The sequence below is a fragment of the Tetranychus urticae genome, chromosome 2 (genome assembly GCF_039701765.1).
Source record: "Tetranychus urticae isolate SD_2017Ah chromosome 2, NJAU_TeUrti_SD_1.0, whole genome shotgun sequence".
NCBI classification, from domain to species: Eukaryota; Metazoa; Arthropoda; class Arachnida; order Trombidiformes; family Tetranychidae; genus Tetranychus; species Tetranychus urticae.
Window position 1 is genome coordinate 3,972,201 of NC_142959.1, and position 15,455 is coordinate 3,987,655.

General features: G+C 32.1%; 1 protein-coding gene and 1 long non-coding RNA gene across 2 annotated transcripts; one reads left to right on the top strand and one right to left on the bottom strand.

The window, feature by feature from the left end:
• The first annotated feature begins 504 nt into the window (after positions 1 to 504).
• On the top strand, positions 505 to 13,639 carry LOC107363568 (transmembrane protease serine 3). The gene is made up of 6 exons (XM_015930802.3): positions 505 to 1,375; positions 4,287 to 4,574; positions 10,732 to 10,878; positions 11,660 to 12,394; positions 12,467 to 12,961; positions 13,195 to 13,639. Exons 1-6 carry the CDS (start codon positions 1,189 to 1,191, stop codon positions 13,287 to 13,289), a joined length of 1,947 nt encoding a protein of 648 aa, XP_015786288.2. The 5' UTR covers positions 505 to 1,188; the 3' UTR covers positions 13,290 to 13,639.
• Positions 9,647 to 12,302, bottom strand: LOC107363569 (uncharacterized). Its single transcript, XR_016199009.1, has 6 exons — positions 12,160 to 12,302; positions 11,705 to 12,017; positions 11,333 to 11,551; positions 11,014 to 11,266; positions 10,127 to 10,499; positions 9,647 to 10,019 (listed from the first exon to the last, which is right to left on the bottom strand). It is a non-coding gene; the product is annotated as an uncharacterized LOC107363569 (long non-coding RNA).
• Positions 13,640 to 15,455: the final 1,816 nt, after the last annotated feature.

The following is a 15,455-nucleotide window of genomic DNA, read 5'->3' on the forward strand; positions in this document are numbered from 1 at the left end:
TAAAATTAACAAAGGAAAATGATCCTCCGTTTCCTTAGCTACAAAAATAGCCCTTGTGGCGACCTGAGAAATCAGTAATAACAAAACGCGGATAGTTCAAAACCAGTTCCTCTTGCTCCGGGCAGCCTAATAATTAAACGAAATTTGTCATGACCGAAGCAGCCTCTAGACAAGAAATTTTTCAAGTTTTTCATTTTTTCTCACAATATTTGTAATAATCATTGCAATAATTATAAAAAAAAGATGAATCAGAACAAATTAACAAAACATGATAATCAAGATGCATTTACAGCAGATGAAAAATATCCCAAGATAAGAATCATCGATCCAAGCAATCCATAGGAGTTTATCCTTAACACTCGCTACTTCACTCCCAGATGCTTTTTGTGATAAAACTTTACTTTATCAGCGCATGGTCTATTCAGATATAACTCTTGAGTTAACTCTTTTCTCACTCGTTTTTTCTTTTATTTCATTATCTTTCTGAATTTATTCCATTCAGCCTTCAATGAAGCAACCACAATAATAAATGTCAAATCAAATACACTTCAACCTGTGAGACTGTAATTTGACTAAAAATTTAATGCCAGTTTAGTGTTGAATTTAATTTTTTACATGAGCAACAGCAAAGATATTCAAGCTTCGACATTAGTTAACAAATGCTCAATGAAGATGGTTTCACCAAAAGTTGATGTAATACAAAGTTTCAAAGTGAATCAACTAAGTTGTCCGTTCAAAATTGCTCACTCAATTTTGCACTAAAACATCAAATATTTTCCATCATCTTCAAAACTGTGCTACAGATTAAACAAATAATTTTCAATGTTTCCATGTAACTGGAATTGCAAGTTTTGAGAAAAAGTTTCAAAAGCAAATTGAATTTTCCGCTTCAACGTTGGTTGTGAATCAAAGAAGCCTAACAGTTGTTATCAAGTCTCCCTTAAATGTTCACCTTAATTGCACTCATCTAATGTGCTACTCTTGCCTCTTCCATATCATCTATTACTAACACCCAGAATCTCTCGTAATCGTCAATAGTTTTCTTTAAACATAACAAAAAGAAAGGAATCAAGAATCCAATCCAAAAGTCAAAAAAGTTCTGCCCTCAAACTCTTCAATATTCTCCGTAAAAAATCAAGCATTCAACAAAAATTATAAAAAAAAAGATAACCATAAAGTAGCAAAAGTATGAGTGCAGAGGTTGAAGTTGAAACTGCCATTGGTGATGTTAAACTATCAGAGAATCGAGTTGACAATAAAGAAGCTTGGTACAAAACAATTTACCGACCAATTCATAAAATTCATATCACATTTATAACCATATTTGTCCTCTTATTCATTCTTATATCGTCATTCATTTTTTGGTATATTAAGGGTAAGCTATTTATTTCAAGAAGCACACTTTTCTTGCTCTTTCCCATCAAACTTTCATTCCCTTTTCTCATGATAAATCTTGTCTGTTTCATGCAAATCTTTTTTTCTTTTTGTTCAACATTTGAAATGTTCAATATTGTCACATGAAAATTTGGTGCATTCTACATCAAATCAATCTTGAATTCAATTTCCACTTTTTCCCAGATCAATCAATAGAGACATTCATTAACAATATATTAATAATAATATAATAATACAGTAATAAGACTTACAATGCATAATATGACAGCAATCTGTTTGGGAAGTTTTCAGTTAATCAACTCTTGTTTGCTCATTAAAGGTTTTCGATCTTTTGTTTGAAAATCGAATGGCAACTGTAAGAAACTTGCTCTTATTTATTATTATATTTTTTCAAAAATTTTTTTTTACAAAATTGTTTTCTGCATTTTGCTTCTCCTAACCGAATCAACTTTTCCAACGAAATAGCATCATAAAGTTTAGACTGTCCGTCTTTCATGTTTTTTTTGCCATTTCATTGAGCCATTTTCATCTTGCACTCTTAAAAATATTTGAACTGAACTGAGATGAAAACACTTTTGAGCTTGTTTCAGTTGGTCTTTAGTAACATGTGTAACTCTTATTAAAATTTTCACAAGTCAACCGTAAACTAATAATACAACTGTAAAACAACAAGCTTATACTTCGATTGCGTTCTTATATTATCTAAACATAATCCAAGTTCCAGAGAAAATTCCAAGTCTTTTGTAAAAGTAAAATTCTCAGTAAAAAGGATCAAAATTAAATCGTCCAAAAGATATCTCAACATGAGCTTATCTTTTCGATCTGCTCACAGTTTCTCAGCCAGCTGAACATTTCAATTTCATCACAAGTTATCCATTTCAACATTTTCTTGCCATTTTTCGCAATCCTTTCAACTCTTCACAACTTGTCTCCATTGAATGTCATGAATAAATGAGATTGATTCACCAATTTTGCTTCATTTCGCAATGTTTTAAATATTTGTAAAATATTGAACTCAACCAAAAAAGATAGAAAAGAAACATTTGAATTGCAAATTTTCTTGCCCAAACGTAACGATGAATACCATTATCACGAACAAAGAAATTGCAATTCAATAAAATTAGCTGAAAATTGTTTGGTGAAACATTTTTATTTGAAAATTGATAACATTACTTGGAATAAAAAATGAGCTTAAAAAAGCAAGAAACAATGAACAAGAGAAAAGGTAAACTAGAAAAGTGTTGAGAAACTAAGTTTCAGGTAAAGGAATGGAATAAGATAAACCAAGATGATTGGATTGAACAAGAATGATCAACATTTTTAGAGATGGAAAGAGTTGCCTCCATTGAATAGAAACAACATTGAATAACCTCAACAAAATATCATGAGTTCAGTTACTATTCTGTTGTTATTTTTCCCTTTTCTCATCATCATCATTATTATCATCATTTATTCTCTTTTTTTCTCCTTGCTTCTTTATCTTTTTTGTTTCTCCCAATCTTGTAGTTTGTCATTCAAATAAACTGCCTCCAGGTTTGCCTGGGAACCTTCAAATTCTGAGTTGCATACAAAAAGCATCTTGAAAGGTAAACTCATCAGGGATTCCAATACAAATCAGCTTCATTGAGGTTCCTTCACAATCTCATGAGAACGATAATAGACAGTCTAACAATTTTCTTTTTTCTCCCTCTCAAATAACTTTACCATTATTCATTGATAGTTTATGATTCTTGATAATTCATGATGCTGAACCAAGGCAAAATGAAATTGATGAATCGAAGCAAGATTCACACTAATGATGCCATTAAATCAACCAATAACTTGTCATTTGATTTAATGTGAAAAGAAATTGAAAATTGCAAGAAAAGTCTGAAACAAGGTTGGCATTTACCATCAGACGACAATTTACCATGATTGAAGATTCTGTAAAATAATTCTTTTCTCTTCACCATTTCAATCCATTTAGAGTATACAGTTTTCCCACTCATTTCACCTTGATAAACCTTCTTTGGAAAGGTTATTTTGTTTTCTTGATCATGAAAAATTTCTAAAAATTTTATTCTTGTTCACAAATGTTGAGTTACAATGAACCATTAACAACTCTTCAACCTTTTCTTCCTCAGCCTCTACCATGATCATTTTCAGCTGTCTTATTGTGAAGAAAATAAAACGTGTTCATGTTAACAAACATGAAATAGAAATGAAATAGAAATGAAGAAAAAAGTTCAACTTTAAATATCGAGCAATAAAATTTTCCAATGAAAAAGGTTTGAATTGTGAGGTTAACTAGTTGAAGTAAACTGGTCCAAGTAAACTGTTTAACAACAGAAAATGGCTCAAAGCAAATTTCAAAATGACAATTCAATTCTCTGAATGTTTCTGTAAATTGAACTTTCTCTATCAAAGATTGTGACAATTTTGGAAGCAATAAAGCTGAACAAATAGATTTGAAAATTACTTTGCAAGATAATTCCTTTTTCCCAAAACTAATACTTTTCAAACCTTTTAAAGCAATACTTTTGTGAAGATTGGACAGAAAAAAAAGAGTTTTCTCAAAATTCTCATCATTCTGTTAACACTCAGGTCAATTTAACTGAAATATCAAATGATGAAAAAGCTTTGCAAATCGTTCTCATGTAAAACTTGGAGTTTCAGTTTCAATTGTTTAACCAACAAAAAGACTAATCTGTTACAGAAAATGTTGAAAGTGTTGGTGAAATTGGTAAAGATACTTAGCGAGTAAAGACTCATTTAATTGGATATATTAATAGAGATTATAAGGGAATGGAAAGAAGGGAATGAATGTGCAAAGGGAAACAAATTAAGGTTAATCATTTGGTTCATTTAATTAATTTCTATTTTCTATCTTTCTACCTTTTCTAATCTTTAAGTAAATAAACTTTTGGATCCCATGGTAATTACCTATGATCGACATGATTGCGTCCCAATGAAAGTGGCTTATTGTATAAAACATAACGTTCGTTATTCACACATTACCTTGCCAAATAAAAATGATGATGACACAAGCCAGGAATCAATTAATATCCAATTAGCTGAATATGATCCCATCTTAAGTGTCAAATGTTATTCACTTCTTCCCTTGTTTCTTTGCTCATTATCAACTTCCTTCTGTAATTCAACTTCACAGCCAATAAAACCTTGTCGAAGCTTCTGCAAAGGTAAGCTTATTGTTGATATATTTATTCATTATTTTGTAATATCATGTCTTAATAATGTTCAATAATGAGATTCAATGAGAAGAGGGAGGAAGAGCAAAAATCGATAACTGTCATTTCCAATGAATAGGTGAACATGTTCATTGATAACAAACTAAACTCTTTGGTTCAGTAAAACAATGAATGTTGTATTTTCATTATTTTGTTATTCATTGTTTGATAAACTATTGAATCACTGATATTCAGATACAGAGGCATTCACTAATGAGAAATTGAAAATTGAGCAAACGAAATGAGAATAAGCTTTTGAATGGAAACTTTCGCAACATTTGCAATATTTATTAGAATTTTTTGAATGTCATGGAACATTTATGAATGCAGTAAAATTTCACCATCTTTTATGTTTAAGTGTGAAAAGTGGAAAGCCATTTATTATTATTATCATTCAGCATTAAAACATTAATACTTTTCTTCCTAACTCCAAGTACGCTGGGAGTGAAAAATAGATACACTTACGAGTTTACAAGGTTATTTAAATTTTAATTATATTCGATTGTCAGTAGCCAAAAGTTTTCTAAAAAATTAATATTCTTCGATTTATGCAAAAAAGTGACCACGATAATTCTGAGAGTTATTTTCAGTTTTCCAAGTTGGATTTGTTTCATGTCAAGCAATCGACCAACGCCAGGCAGTGATTCAATTTGTCTCAGATGCTTTCATAGCTCTATGACATGGTGTTCCAGCATCTATGAGAATAAATCTTTTATCAACTGATTTGAATCGACAACTAATCTCAAATATTGTTCTTAAATCTCCACATAGGGAAATTTATCGATTGATCTAACGAAGAAACACAATTGAGACGCTTCTCCATAAAATATTGCATCCAGTCCATTACACTATGATAGTCAGAATATTAGACATTATTCCTCCAAATGCATGCCAACCTTCAACTTGTCTTGCATCTGGAAACTGATAGCTAACCTTCTAAGTGAAGTTCGATATTCATCCATAACAACTTCAACTATCGATTCTTGCTCAGTATTTGATTTATACCTCACTCAACCAGATCATGTTTTTTATTTGGACTGTCACGTTTTTATCCTTTCTATCAAATTTTTCACTGACTTTCAGGAAATTTCAATTTGCAATGCGTGTTGATCGACTTTAGTACAAGAGTACAAGTGTATAAAGAAAACACTCTTTTGTGTGTAAAACTTCTAAAAATTTTACACTTTAATAGATTTTTGATTAACTGACTGATAACTTCGCAAATTCTGAACTGACCTGAGTAATTTTTTTATGAGAATTTACAGACATTGAGGTTTTTCATTTCAGTAAATACCAAGTGTTAATTTCAATCTGTTTATTTTCCAGTAAACTCTAGAAAAAGTGTTCATAAGAATACAACATTTTTCACATTCAGTGTATTTTTAGGCGTAAATGGTCAGGCTAATGGATCTTCGGATATTCTTAAATTGGACGTTGATTCAATCTATTAATTCAGTGACATCTCGAAAATAGTTGCAATTCATCTGCTTACAGTGAAACAATTTCCTTCACTCATCTTTCCACATTTGATATAATTTCCATCATTTGTTGATCCATGATTATCATGATTACATAATTGATACTTCTCCTTCATGTTTACAAATGTATTAACCTTTGGCATAAATGGTTGACCTTTTCTTGGATAATCGAGACTGGTGATCAATCTTGATTAAATTGTAACCTTTTCACATCTAAAGCAAATAAAATAGCTACCTGAATTATTTGAACATCAACATCAACTGAACTGAAATATAATAGAATTTGTTAAAAAATAGTTTTCATTAAATGAAATAGCAGTAAACTCAAAAGCATAGCAACTCTTGTCAGTTCAGTCTATTGCATTTACCATGAATTCAATCCAATAGCTCTATTGGATTGAATACATTTTAAACGAGCCAAACAATAACTCACAGTAAAACCGACCAAAGGTGTTAAACTTTTGGGTTAATTTATGCCTCAGTTTTCCTAGTGAACAAAATCTGATAATTTTATTTCTATTCAAAGTCAATCTTTTTGTTACACCAATTCAGTCAAGTATTCAATGTGAGCTGCTTGTATTACAAATGTTTACAAAAGTGAAGACTCAAAAGGCTTGTGAAATGAAAAAATGTTTTTATTAAAAGTGAAATAATGAAATTTGAATCACAAGTTACAATGAAAAGCAAACAATTTTTACATTGACAATGATTTGTGATAAACACAAGAAGAAACGGAATAAATGCTTTGATTACCTTCAATTGAGCTCTTTTCACAACATTATTCTCATTATCCAACAATTCAATCTCATGTAATCTCAACTCACACCATTTATCAGTAGCAACATTATTTCTTTTTCTTCCTCTGATTGAACTGTATTCCTTGAAACCCATTGATTTACCTTGAATGTTATTTCACTTTTACTCATTTTCTGTCTTCTCTCTTCTACCTCTAAACCAAATAGCAATAGACAGTCTCATGTGAACCTGAAACTGTAAAATGAAAGCTGCCAACAACATTAACCAAAAAGGAAAGAAGAAATAAACCAAATTTCCTAATTCAGATTTCCTAATGAATCTCTTTGCTCTTCTGTTTTGCTCCTTTTTTTGCCTCGTCCTTTTCATCCACAATCAATATCATCTTCACCATTGAATTCAGGCAAATTGTTCAATACCTTTCTGTTTCCAAGGTCAATTGCCAGTGATGAAAAAGAGTAACAAGAAAAGGCTGAAATAGCATGCAAGATAAAAGTATCATTGTTCTTGTCATTTTCAGATTTACTTTATTCCATTGGAACCAACTTTCTTCTCTTTTCTCTACTTTTTCAAATAAAATCTTGCAGCCTTTTCAGATTTCACATTTTCTCTCAGCAAACTTTAACCATCTTGAGTAGTTCTTACGTTTATCCGATTGATAGTTTTCCTCTTTGCTTTCTCTGCATTTCCTTCATTCGACAGAAACATATTTATGTAAAGAACGAATCGAAGTCTTCATTGTCAATGTATTTTGCACTGTTTAAGTCACAAATTTAACAAAATTTGAACGCCCTTCAAGTATGATTAATTTTGAGGCTCTTCGAATGGGTTAAAATTCGAGTTTGAAACATTGAAATCAGAGTGCCATTGAATCATTCTCAACACAAAAATACCTCATAATTAATTTATTATTTACAAATGATGTATTTTGATGAAATATAAAGTAAAACTCTTTTAATCCAAACTCGTTTTATGAACAAATCATTTTAATTGAGAACAATTTCCTTTTTCAAAATAAATAAAAATTTCAATTCAGGCAAATTCTTTACTTTTGTTAGCATTCAAATGTTTCTGGATCAATCGATAAATAACATTAACAATGGATAATTTGTGGGATTTTCAAGTGTAAAATTTTCGCTATCCATTGGTGATTTAAATATCTAAATTGCAGAGATTTGAAAGACATAAGGCCCAAACTGCCAAACAAGCTAACGTAGCTTTTTTAGTCAATAAGTAAAGTGTAAATTACCATGCTGAATTTACTCTAATCCTATATATCGTTACAATTTATCTGAAAGAAACGATTAAATACCGGGCTTTTTTCATTTACGCCTGTTTGCCGCCATAACTCACTATCGGTTATGCCATTCAGAAAATTTAGAACATTCAAATGAACTCTAAAAGTCAAAGTTTGATTTCCGAAAAATTACCTCAGATGACCATAAAGCTTTGATACAGCCTGTGTATCAATATGACTTATCCTGAAAATTAGAAATCGCTATAGTAGTTATATAACGTCCTCTTCGAGGACGACTTGGTTTTTCCAGGACAACTCTGTTTTTCCAGGACAGTCCGCTTCAAGGGCAAACAAACTATCCGTTTCCAGATCAATGATACCGTCATACGGTGTTAGTTTTTTTCCGAGAAAAAAATGAAACTTTTTTTAATGAAAATAAATAAACTTTTTTAATAGAAAAATCAATGAAAAAATGTATGAAAAAATGAAACTGAAAGCAATACAAAATTATAGCCCTCGGCTAGAGTCTCTTAATTCGAGCTCTCACACTCGATTCTCCACCCAATTGGTGTATCTTTCCTGAAATTCTTCAGGAGGGAAACCAAAGGCACGTACGCAGCGCCTATCAATATATTCAATGAATTGGTCATTCTAGGCTAATTCATTCTTTACCTCTGCCACCTCAGCCCTCAGCTCCCGGTTTCTGGTTTGAAGGCGCTGGTTTTGGACCAACAACCGCTCGATTCGGGCTTCCTGGTCCTCGTTTGATCGAATTTTTTCGATCGCCAACTCGATCGTTCTTCTAATGAAGGAGGGGACAGCAATCAGGGCTGACTCCAAATGAGTCAGTACCCTTCTAAGTTGAATTGATAGAGGTGATGATTGACTGAAAAGAGAAAAAAGGTTTTTATAAGGTCAAAAGTGAATAAAATTAAAAAAGTACTTACCCTCGAGTTGGTATGATTAATAAATTAAAGTCAATTTTAACAAAAAATAAATAAATAAACTAAATTAAACCAATTAAAGATGAGGATGAAGGCACGTTGATGGTGATGGAGACTAGAGTGGGATTGAAATCGAACTTTTTACCGATGTAAAGGGTAGAGTCTCGAGTTCGGGAACTCGAATTGAGAGATGCCAGTCGTGGCCTTTAATTTATATTAAATTCATTTTCATTTTTCATTTAATTTATTTTTTCGTTAAAAAAGTTTTCATTTTTTTCACGGTAAAAAACTAATACCGAATGACGGTATTCCCCTTGTCCCAGAGGCGGACTGTCCTGGAAGAGGACAGAAAATCTGTCCTGGAGAATCGAAGTGTCCTGGAAGAGGACTTTATAAGACTACTCGCTATGTTCACTGATGTTCACAGGTGGCTTTTTCAGCTTAAATTGCATCCTAAATAAACTTCATGGCTTCAGTTGCATAAATTGTTATATGCGTCCTCATGCATTTCAAACGTTTTTTCAGACTAACTTCAAACGAATTTCAAAAACTTAATATTACTTCGAAAAATGGATTTGAACAATGAGTTCAGTATAAAATTTTACATCTAAATTGTTATCGAAAAATTTCTTATTAGGTAATTCACCCTATTCTTTAGGCCTTTATCTTTTCAATTTTTTGTGTATTTGAAGGGGAATGTTATCAAAATAGAAAGCAATGATTCATGGATAGATTGCAGCAGACAGAATTGATATGTTTATCATGATAATTATGAGATTCAATTACTTTTCATGTTCTCCATTATTCTCGGTATCATTCAAAGAATAGGATAATGAAAATGTCAATTGTGCACTTGAAAGAAACAAAATTGAAGTATATGGAAACAAAGATAAGTTATTCACTGCCATCTGCTTATCCTGGAATCGATCAAGTGATGAATGTGATTGAGTGTGTGAATATATATTCATGAATGCTGATTGGGAATCTAGAGTTATGATTATAAAGAGAGATGGTAAAAGAGATAAAGAGTAAATATGTAAAATAGAAAAGAAAAGGATAGTATCATGCAATGGTGTAAAGGTTTTCGTTTACTTGCTTCATTGTTCTTCAACGTTTCAAGATATTCATGGAGAGACTCATTGAAATGGTTAAAATATTATGTAAACATGAAACTTTGTCAAGATTTGAGTTCATTTTTCCCTTTTTAGTCTGCATTCCATTTGGTTAATTCAATTATTTTTACTCTTTGATTAATATTTCATGAAATGATTTATTCCAAATGGAAATGACAAAGGCTAATTGAAGATGGATCAAGTTTTGCTAATTTAGTTTACATTCCAATCAACCAATCTGGAGCTGTTACTCTTTTCATTATTTCCCAACAAATCTCATCTTATCACGACTGTTTCAAATTAAACATCAGGCAACATCATTTACTTGAATCTACTCGGGCCATCACGGATACCTGAATAGAGAGAAAAAGAGAAAACGTTTTCTTTAGATTAATAGTAATCGAAGTGTTGAGACAAAAGGTGAAGGCTTAATTGATGAGTTGATGTTAAACTAATGACAGAAATCGATTCAAGCTAAATCATCAATTTACTAGTTGATTCATTAATGAATAAAAGTGTTCAAAAAATCCATTCAATTTGAATTTCCTTTTAATCAATTTTTTTTTGCATTTCCATTCCTTGCAGAAGCACTTCGCCGGTGTGATTTTTTTCTCAGCGTATTTTCATTAGAATGGCCTTCGGAAATTAATTGCGATCAATATCCAGACGATCCTGATCCTGACGTGTGTGTTGGTTATCGTGATAATCAGCGAGTTATTCGTAAAAATAAAGGTATAAAAAGTGAAATTTGATGGTTACTCATAAATTTTCTTAACCAGAACCTTTCAGACCTTTTCATTTCACTACTAACTTGTTTAAGCCTTTAACCTTGTTTTCTTTACCTGTCAAAATGAAAATTTCATTTACCCAAGTTAACATGAAATCCAATTTAATCAATTCTCTTGGGATTGGTAATGAAAATTTTGCCTGTTTCTTGAACTATCTTCATCAACTTTTTTTTCAGTCTTTTGTTTCCATTTGTTTCTCCCTATCAACCTTGAATTTTGTTTCTCCTTTGCTTTCCTTTGAAATCCTGTGAAGGTTTGCAGATGATTCCTTTTTGTGGTGATTCGTCTTCTGAACACCTTAATACATTTTATTATAGCTCAGTAATCTTCATCTATTTAAAGGGAAAAAAATTCTTTGACATCAATTTGAATTATAACTTGAACACTTTTTTACTCACAATAATTTAATTCACGTCAGCCTTTCCTTCCAATTCCTTTCAATTTATGATGTTGATATATTATCAATATTGTAATAATGTTTCTCGAACTGGTAAAAATCAAATTTATTTTGATTGTGTTACATCAGAATTCGCATCACATAACCAAGCCAATTTAAATGTAGTTGGATTTAGTCTTGAGTAGAAGGTCCATTTTGAGATATCCTTTTAAAAGAGCTTCTTAATGTACATAAAAGCAGTTTATGAATAATCAATGAGTAAACCAATTATAATTGTATTATTGGTGATAATTGATCTAATTAGTTTACTCTCTATTTCATTATTAAGTATGCAGCACTGAGGGATTCAGATGTGATGGCAATCGTTGTTTACCTCGAAGCTGGTTGTGTGATGGGTTCCTTGATTGTAAAGATGGTTCAGATGAGCGCAACTGCAGCTCATGTACGAATGACCAATTTCATTGTGGTAAAGGACGATGTATTGAAAAGAAAGACATTTGTGATGGAGTCCGTGATTGCCATGATAACCGAGATGAACGTCAATGTCTTCGCTTAAAACAATCCATGGGTCGAATGGGTTACGGTCGACTGGAAGCTTGGTCCGCGACTCATAATAACTGGAACACTGTTTGTGGTGAAGATTGGGATTCACAGTTTATGTCGATGAAGGCTTGTAAAATGTTGGGCTATCGTAAAGTAAATGAAACACGAATGCAAGATGAAACGTTTGAATCTCCAAAAGATAGAATGGGTCAACAGTTGACCAAGACAATGTTTTACAAGGGAAGGGAAAAGGGTTGTAGCAATGAAAGGAAAATATCAGTTTACCTAAAGTGTATAAATTTTGAATGTGGTAAATCGGCCATTTCCTATGTTGGTAATTTCCGTATAGTTGGTGGAACAGAATCCAGGCCAGGACAGTGGCCATGGTTAGCGGGTTTACATGGTGGACCAGCTGAGATATTTTTCTGTGGCGGGATTCTCATTTCTCAACGATGGATACTTTCAGCTGCCCATTGTATAGGTAACCAGACTGATGTAACTGGACTAAATGTTAAATTGGGTGAGTAAACTTGATTTTGAAAATTTGACCAAATAAATTTCATCTCAATGTTTAATTTTTGTCGATTAACAGGATTAACTAGGCGTACATCATCACCATTTTTTGTTCGACGTCAGAAGATTGCAGCAGTAATCAAACATCCAGGATTCAATTTAGCCAGCACTTATGGTAATGACATTGCTTTATTACTGTTGGAAGAATCGGTTGATTTCGACGAATTTTTGAGACCAGTTTGCTTACCAACTGGAAAGGAAAATCTTCTTCCCGATAAAAAGTGTACCGTGATTGGTTGGGGTAAGCCTAACCATGATGATGACTCTGATTATTTAAATGTGATCCATGAAGTGAATGTACCTTTGGTTAATCACTCTGTCTGTGCTCAATGGTACCAATTACAAGACATTACTATTGGTGACAAAATGCTCTGTGCAGGATATCCAGAAGGTAAAAAGGACGCCTGCCAAGGAGACTCTGGTGGACCTTTACTTTGTCGAAATTCCGATGATTCTTGGTATGTGGCCGGTATTGTTTCGTGGGGAATAAACTGTGCACAACCCAATTTACCAGGTAAATATTAATCACTAAAAAGACACCGACTTAAAATTAAAACATTGGAAAAGATTCGTTGTCAATTGTGCTACCATCTGTAGTCAAGTAACAAAACTTGTCAAATTCTTGCAGAAAACATTGGATACTAATTTAGATTCAAAACAATCGCAAACGAAATATTTTTTGAAGTTTAACTCTTATTATTTATATTTAATTTATATTGTCTTCCTTTTCCTCTCATATTTTTATAGGAATCTATACCAACGTTTACATGTACAGAGATTGGATCGAGCAAGTAACCGCAGAATACGGTCATCCATTAATGGAAAGTCAACAAGTTGATTGATTGAACCCAACGGAGCTCATCTAACTTCAATCTCACTTCTGATTTCGGATAAAAACACTTGTCAGATGGATAAAACTTGACGGCTTGTTACTGGAATCATGAAGACCAAACCAGAACTCTTCAATGGTGGTCAATCTTTATTTGGCAAATATAAATGTGAACAAGCTCATTCAATGGACTTCAAAATTATCAATTAAAGTTGTTGCTTATTCAGAAATATTATTGATTTGAGATTTTTTGTTTTCATTTACTTTCAAAAAATGCTAATTTTCTGTAATTTAGTAATTTTGATCTGCAACCTCTTAGACTATCTTGTTAATATTTCAATAATTAAAAGGCACAAATGAAAATTTGACCAGAAATTATTTTCAACTTACAGTTTTGAAAGCAGTTACAGCAGTTGTACTGTAGCGATAACTGTTAAACTAATGAAACTTGGCAAACATGTTGACCTGACAAGACTGGTCAGCTCAATGGAAATAGGAAAAGGTTGGTCAGGTTTCGCCATATCCACAATGGTCCGGGTTGTGTATTACATTTTTTTTTTGTTCATTTGCTTAGGTAACTATCGTAAAAAAATGTCAAGTGTCGTGTCCAGCATCGCTCGAATTCCAGTTTTGAATAATATTTTTTTCTTATTGTCACTCATTCTAAAATAAAAATCTAATTTTTAAACTTCAGGCTTCTGAATGCTGTAAAAACATTATAAAAAATTCAACTAATTTTGATGTTTAATTTTGGTGATTTTAATATTTTTTAATTTTCAATAACAGAGGGCAACCGAGAAGGTGTTGATTCATTAACTCTTTGGCTATCACAGTGTGTTGTTTAATGTCTCGACTGTTCTCTTAATGTTTACTCTCTGATTTCCACTCAAGTATGGAATTTCAATTTATTTTTATAAATGTTTTTATTTTCTTTAAATTGTGTTTAATTAATGTTGAATGTGATGATTTCGTTTCGCTTGATTTTAGTACAACGGAATTGACTCCTGAACAGGCTGAACAACAACTCGAAATGTTTATTGATTCAATCAATAATACGTTGAATGAGTACCGACAATTGATGGACATTCTTGAGTCAAGAGTATCTAAAAAAGACAAAGACATTGTAATTGAATCATATCAAAACTATAAATCGATAGAGATTTCTGAAAATTCAAATTATTTGGTGTTGCAAGAAAAATCTCAAAATATTGAGGACATGCTGAGTCTTTCGTCGGAAAATGGCGACTGGAATTTTAATCAAATTTTTGAATATGAAAATCAAACGAAGTCATTGCTGGAAGATATCGGAGTTTATCGGAATCTTGTTGACCATCAGGCTGTTTGGATGAATAGAAGTGAGTCTATATATGGATCTTGCTGTGTAATGGCCAATCTATCAATTGAAACTGGACTCCCAATAGTTGTTGACGATTTAATCATTAAGAAGGACAGTGATGATGATTATCTTGATGGAGATATTACTTGGGGCTTCATTAGCTTGGACGATGTTGACAGAGACGTTTCTGGTGTTGTGACATTTGACCAAAATATTCGCGCTAATACGTTGGAATCACCTTCAATAGATTTGAGTAATGCTTTTTTACTGGATCATGAACCCATGATTATTCGTGGAAACATTAGTATCAACAAGTTGGAAATGGATGTTGTATCAATCAACTATAGCAGACCTACGGAATACAACTTGATGTCAGTTGTACCAATCAATGGACCTTCACCATCTACTTTGAGTAATCTTGATTTTGATCAAGTTAAAGTCACTGATATCAAAGACATGGTTGTTAGCAATATCAACTTGGCTCATCTTATGGACACAAAAACGAACCAAACAATAAATTCAACCGTTTCAGTGAAAAAGGTCGAGTTGGATGGACCAAGTTTGTCAGCTGATGATGAATTTGTTCAGAAATTGGTTGACAGACTTGTTGAATTTGTCAACAAAACTGATACCGTGAAATACAATAAAATAGTAATTGATTCAATGAATGTAACAAATTTTTACACGGAAGCCTGGGATGAGTGGATATCTTTAAACACAAGTGAAACTATCAGTTTTGATGACCTGAAAATCAATGGATACGTGAATTTCCCCGAAACAATCAATGATTTTAGATGGGACAATTTGGTTTTTGCTGAGAATACAAATAATATGGAAGAAATT

What these genes read in the sequence shown, in the direction of transcription:
- LOC107363568 (XM_015930802.3), top strand. Translation starts at nt 1,189, where the DNA reads ATGAGTGCAGAGGTTGAAGTTGAAACTGCCATTGGTGATGTTAAACTA. An exon ending in TTGTCGAAGCTTCTGCAAAG is followed by an intron (nt 4,575 to 10,731) that starts GTAAGCTTATTG and finishes CATTCCTTGCAG; the next exon opens with AAGCACTTCGCCGGTGTGAT. An exon ending in TGGACTAAATGTTAAATTGG is followed by an intron (nt 12,395 to 12,466) that starts GTGAGTAAACTT and finishes GTCGATTAACAG; the next exon opens with GATTAACTAGGCGTACATCA.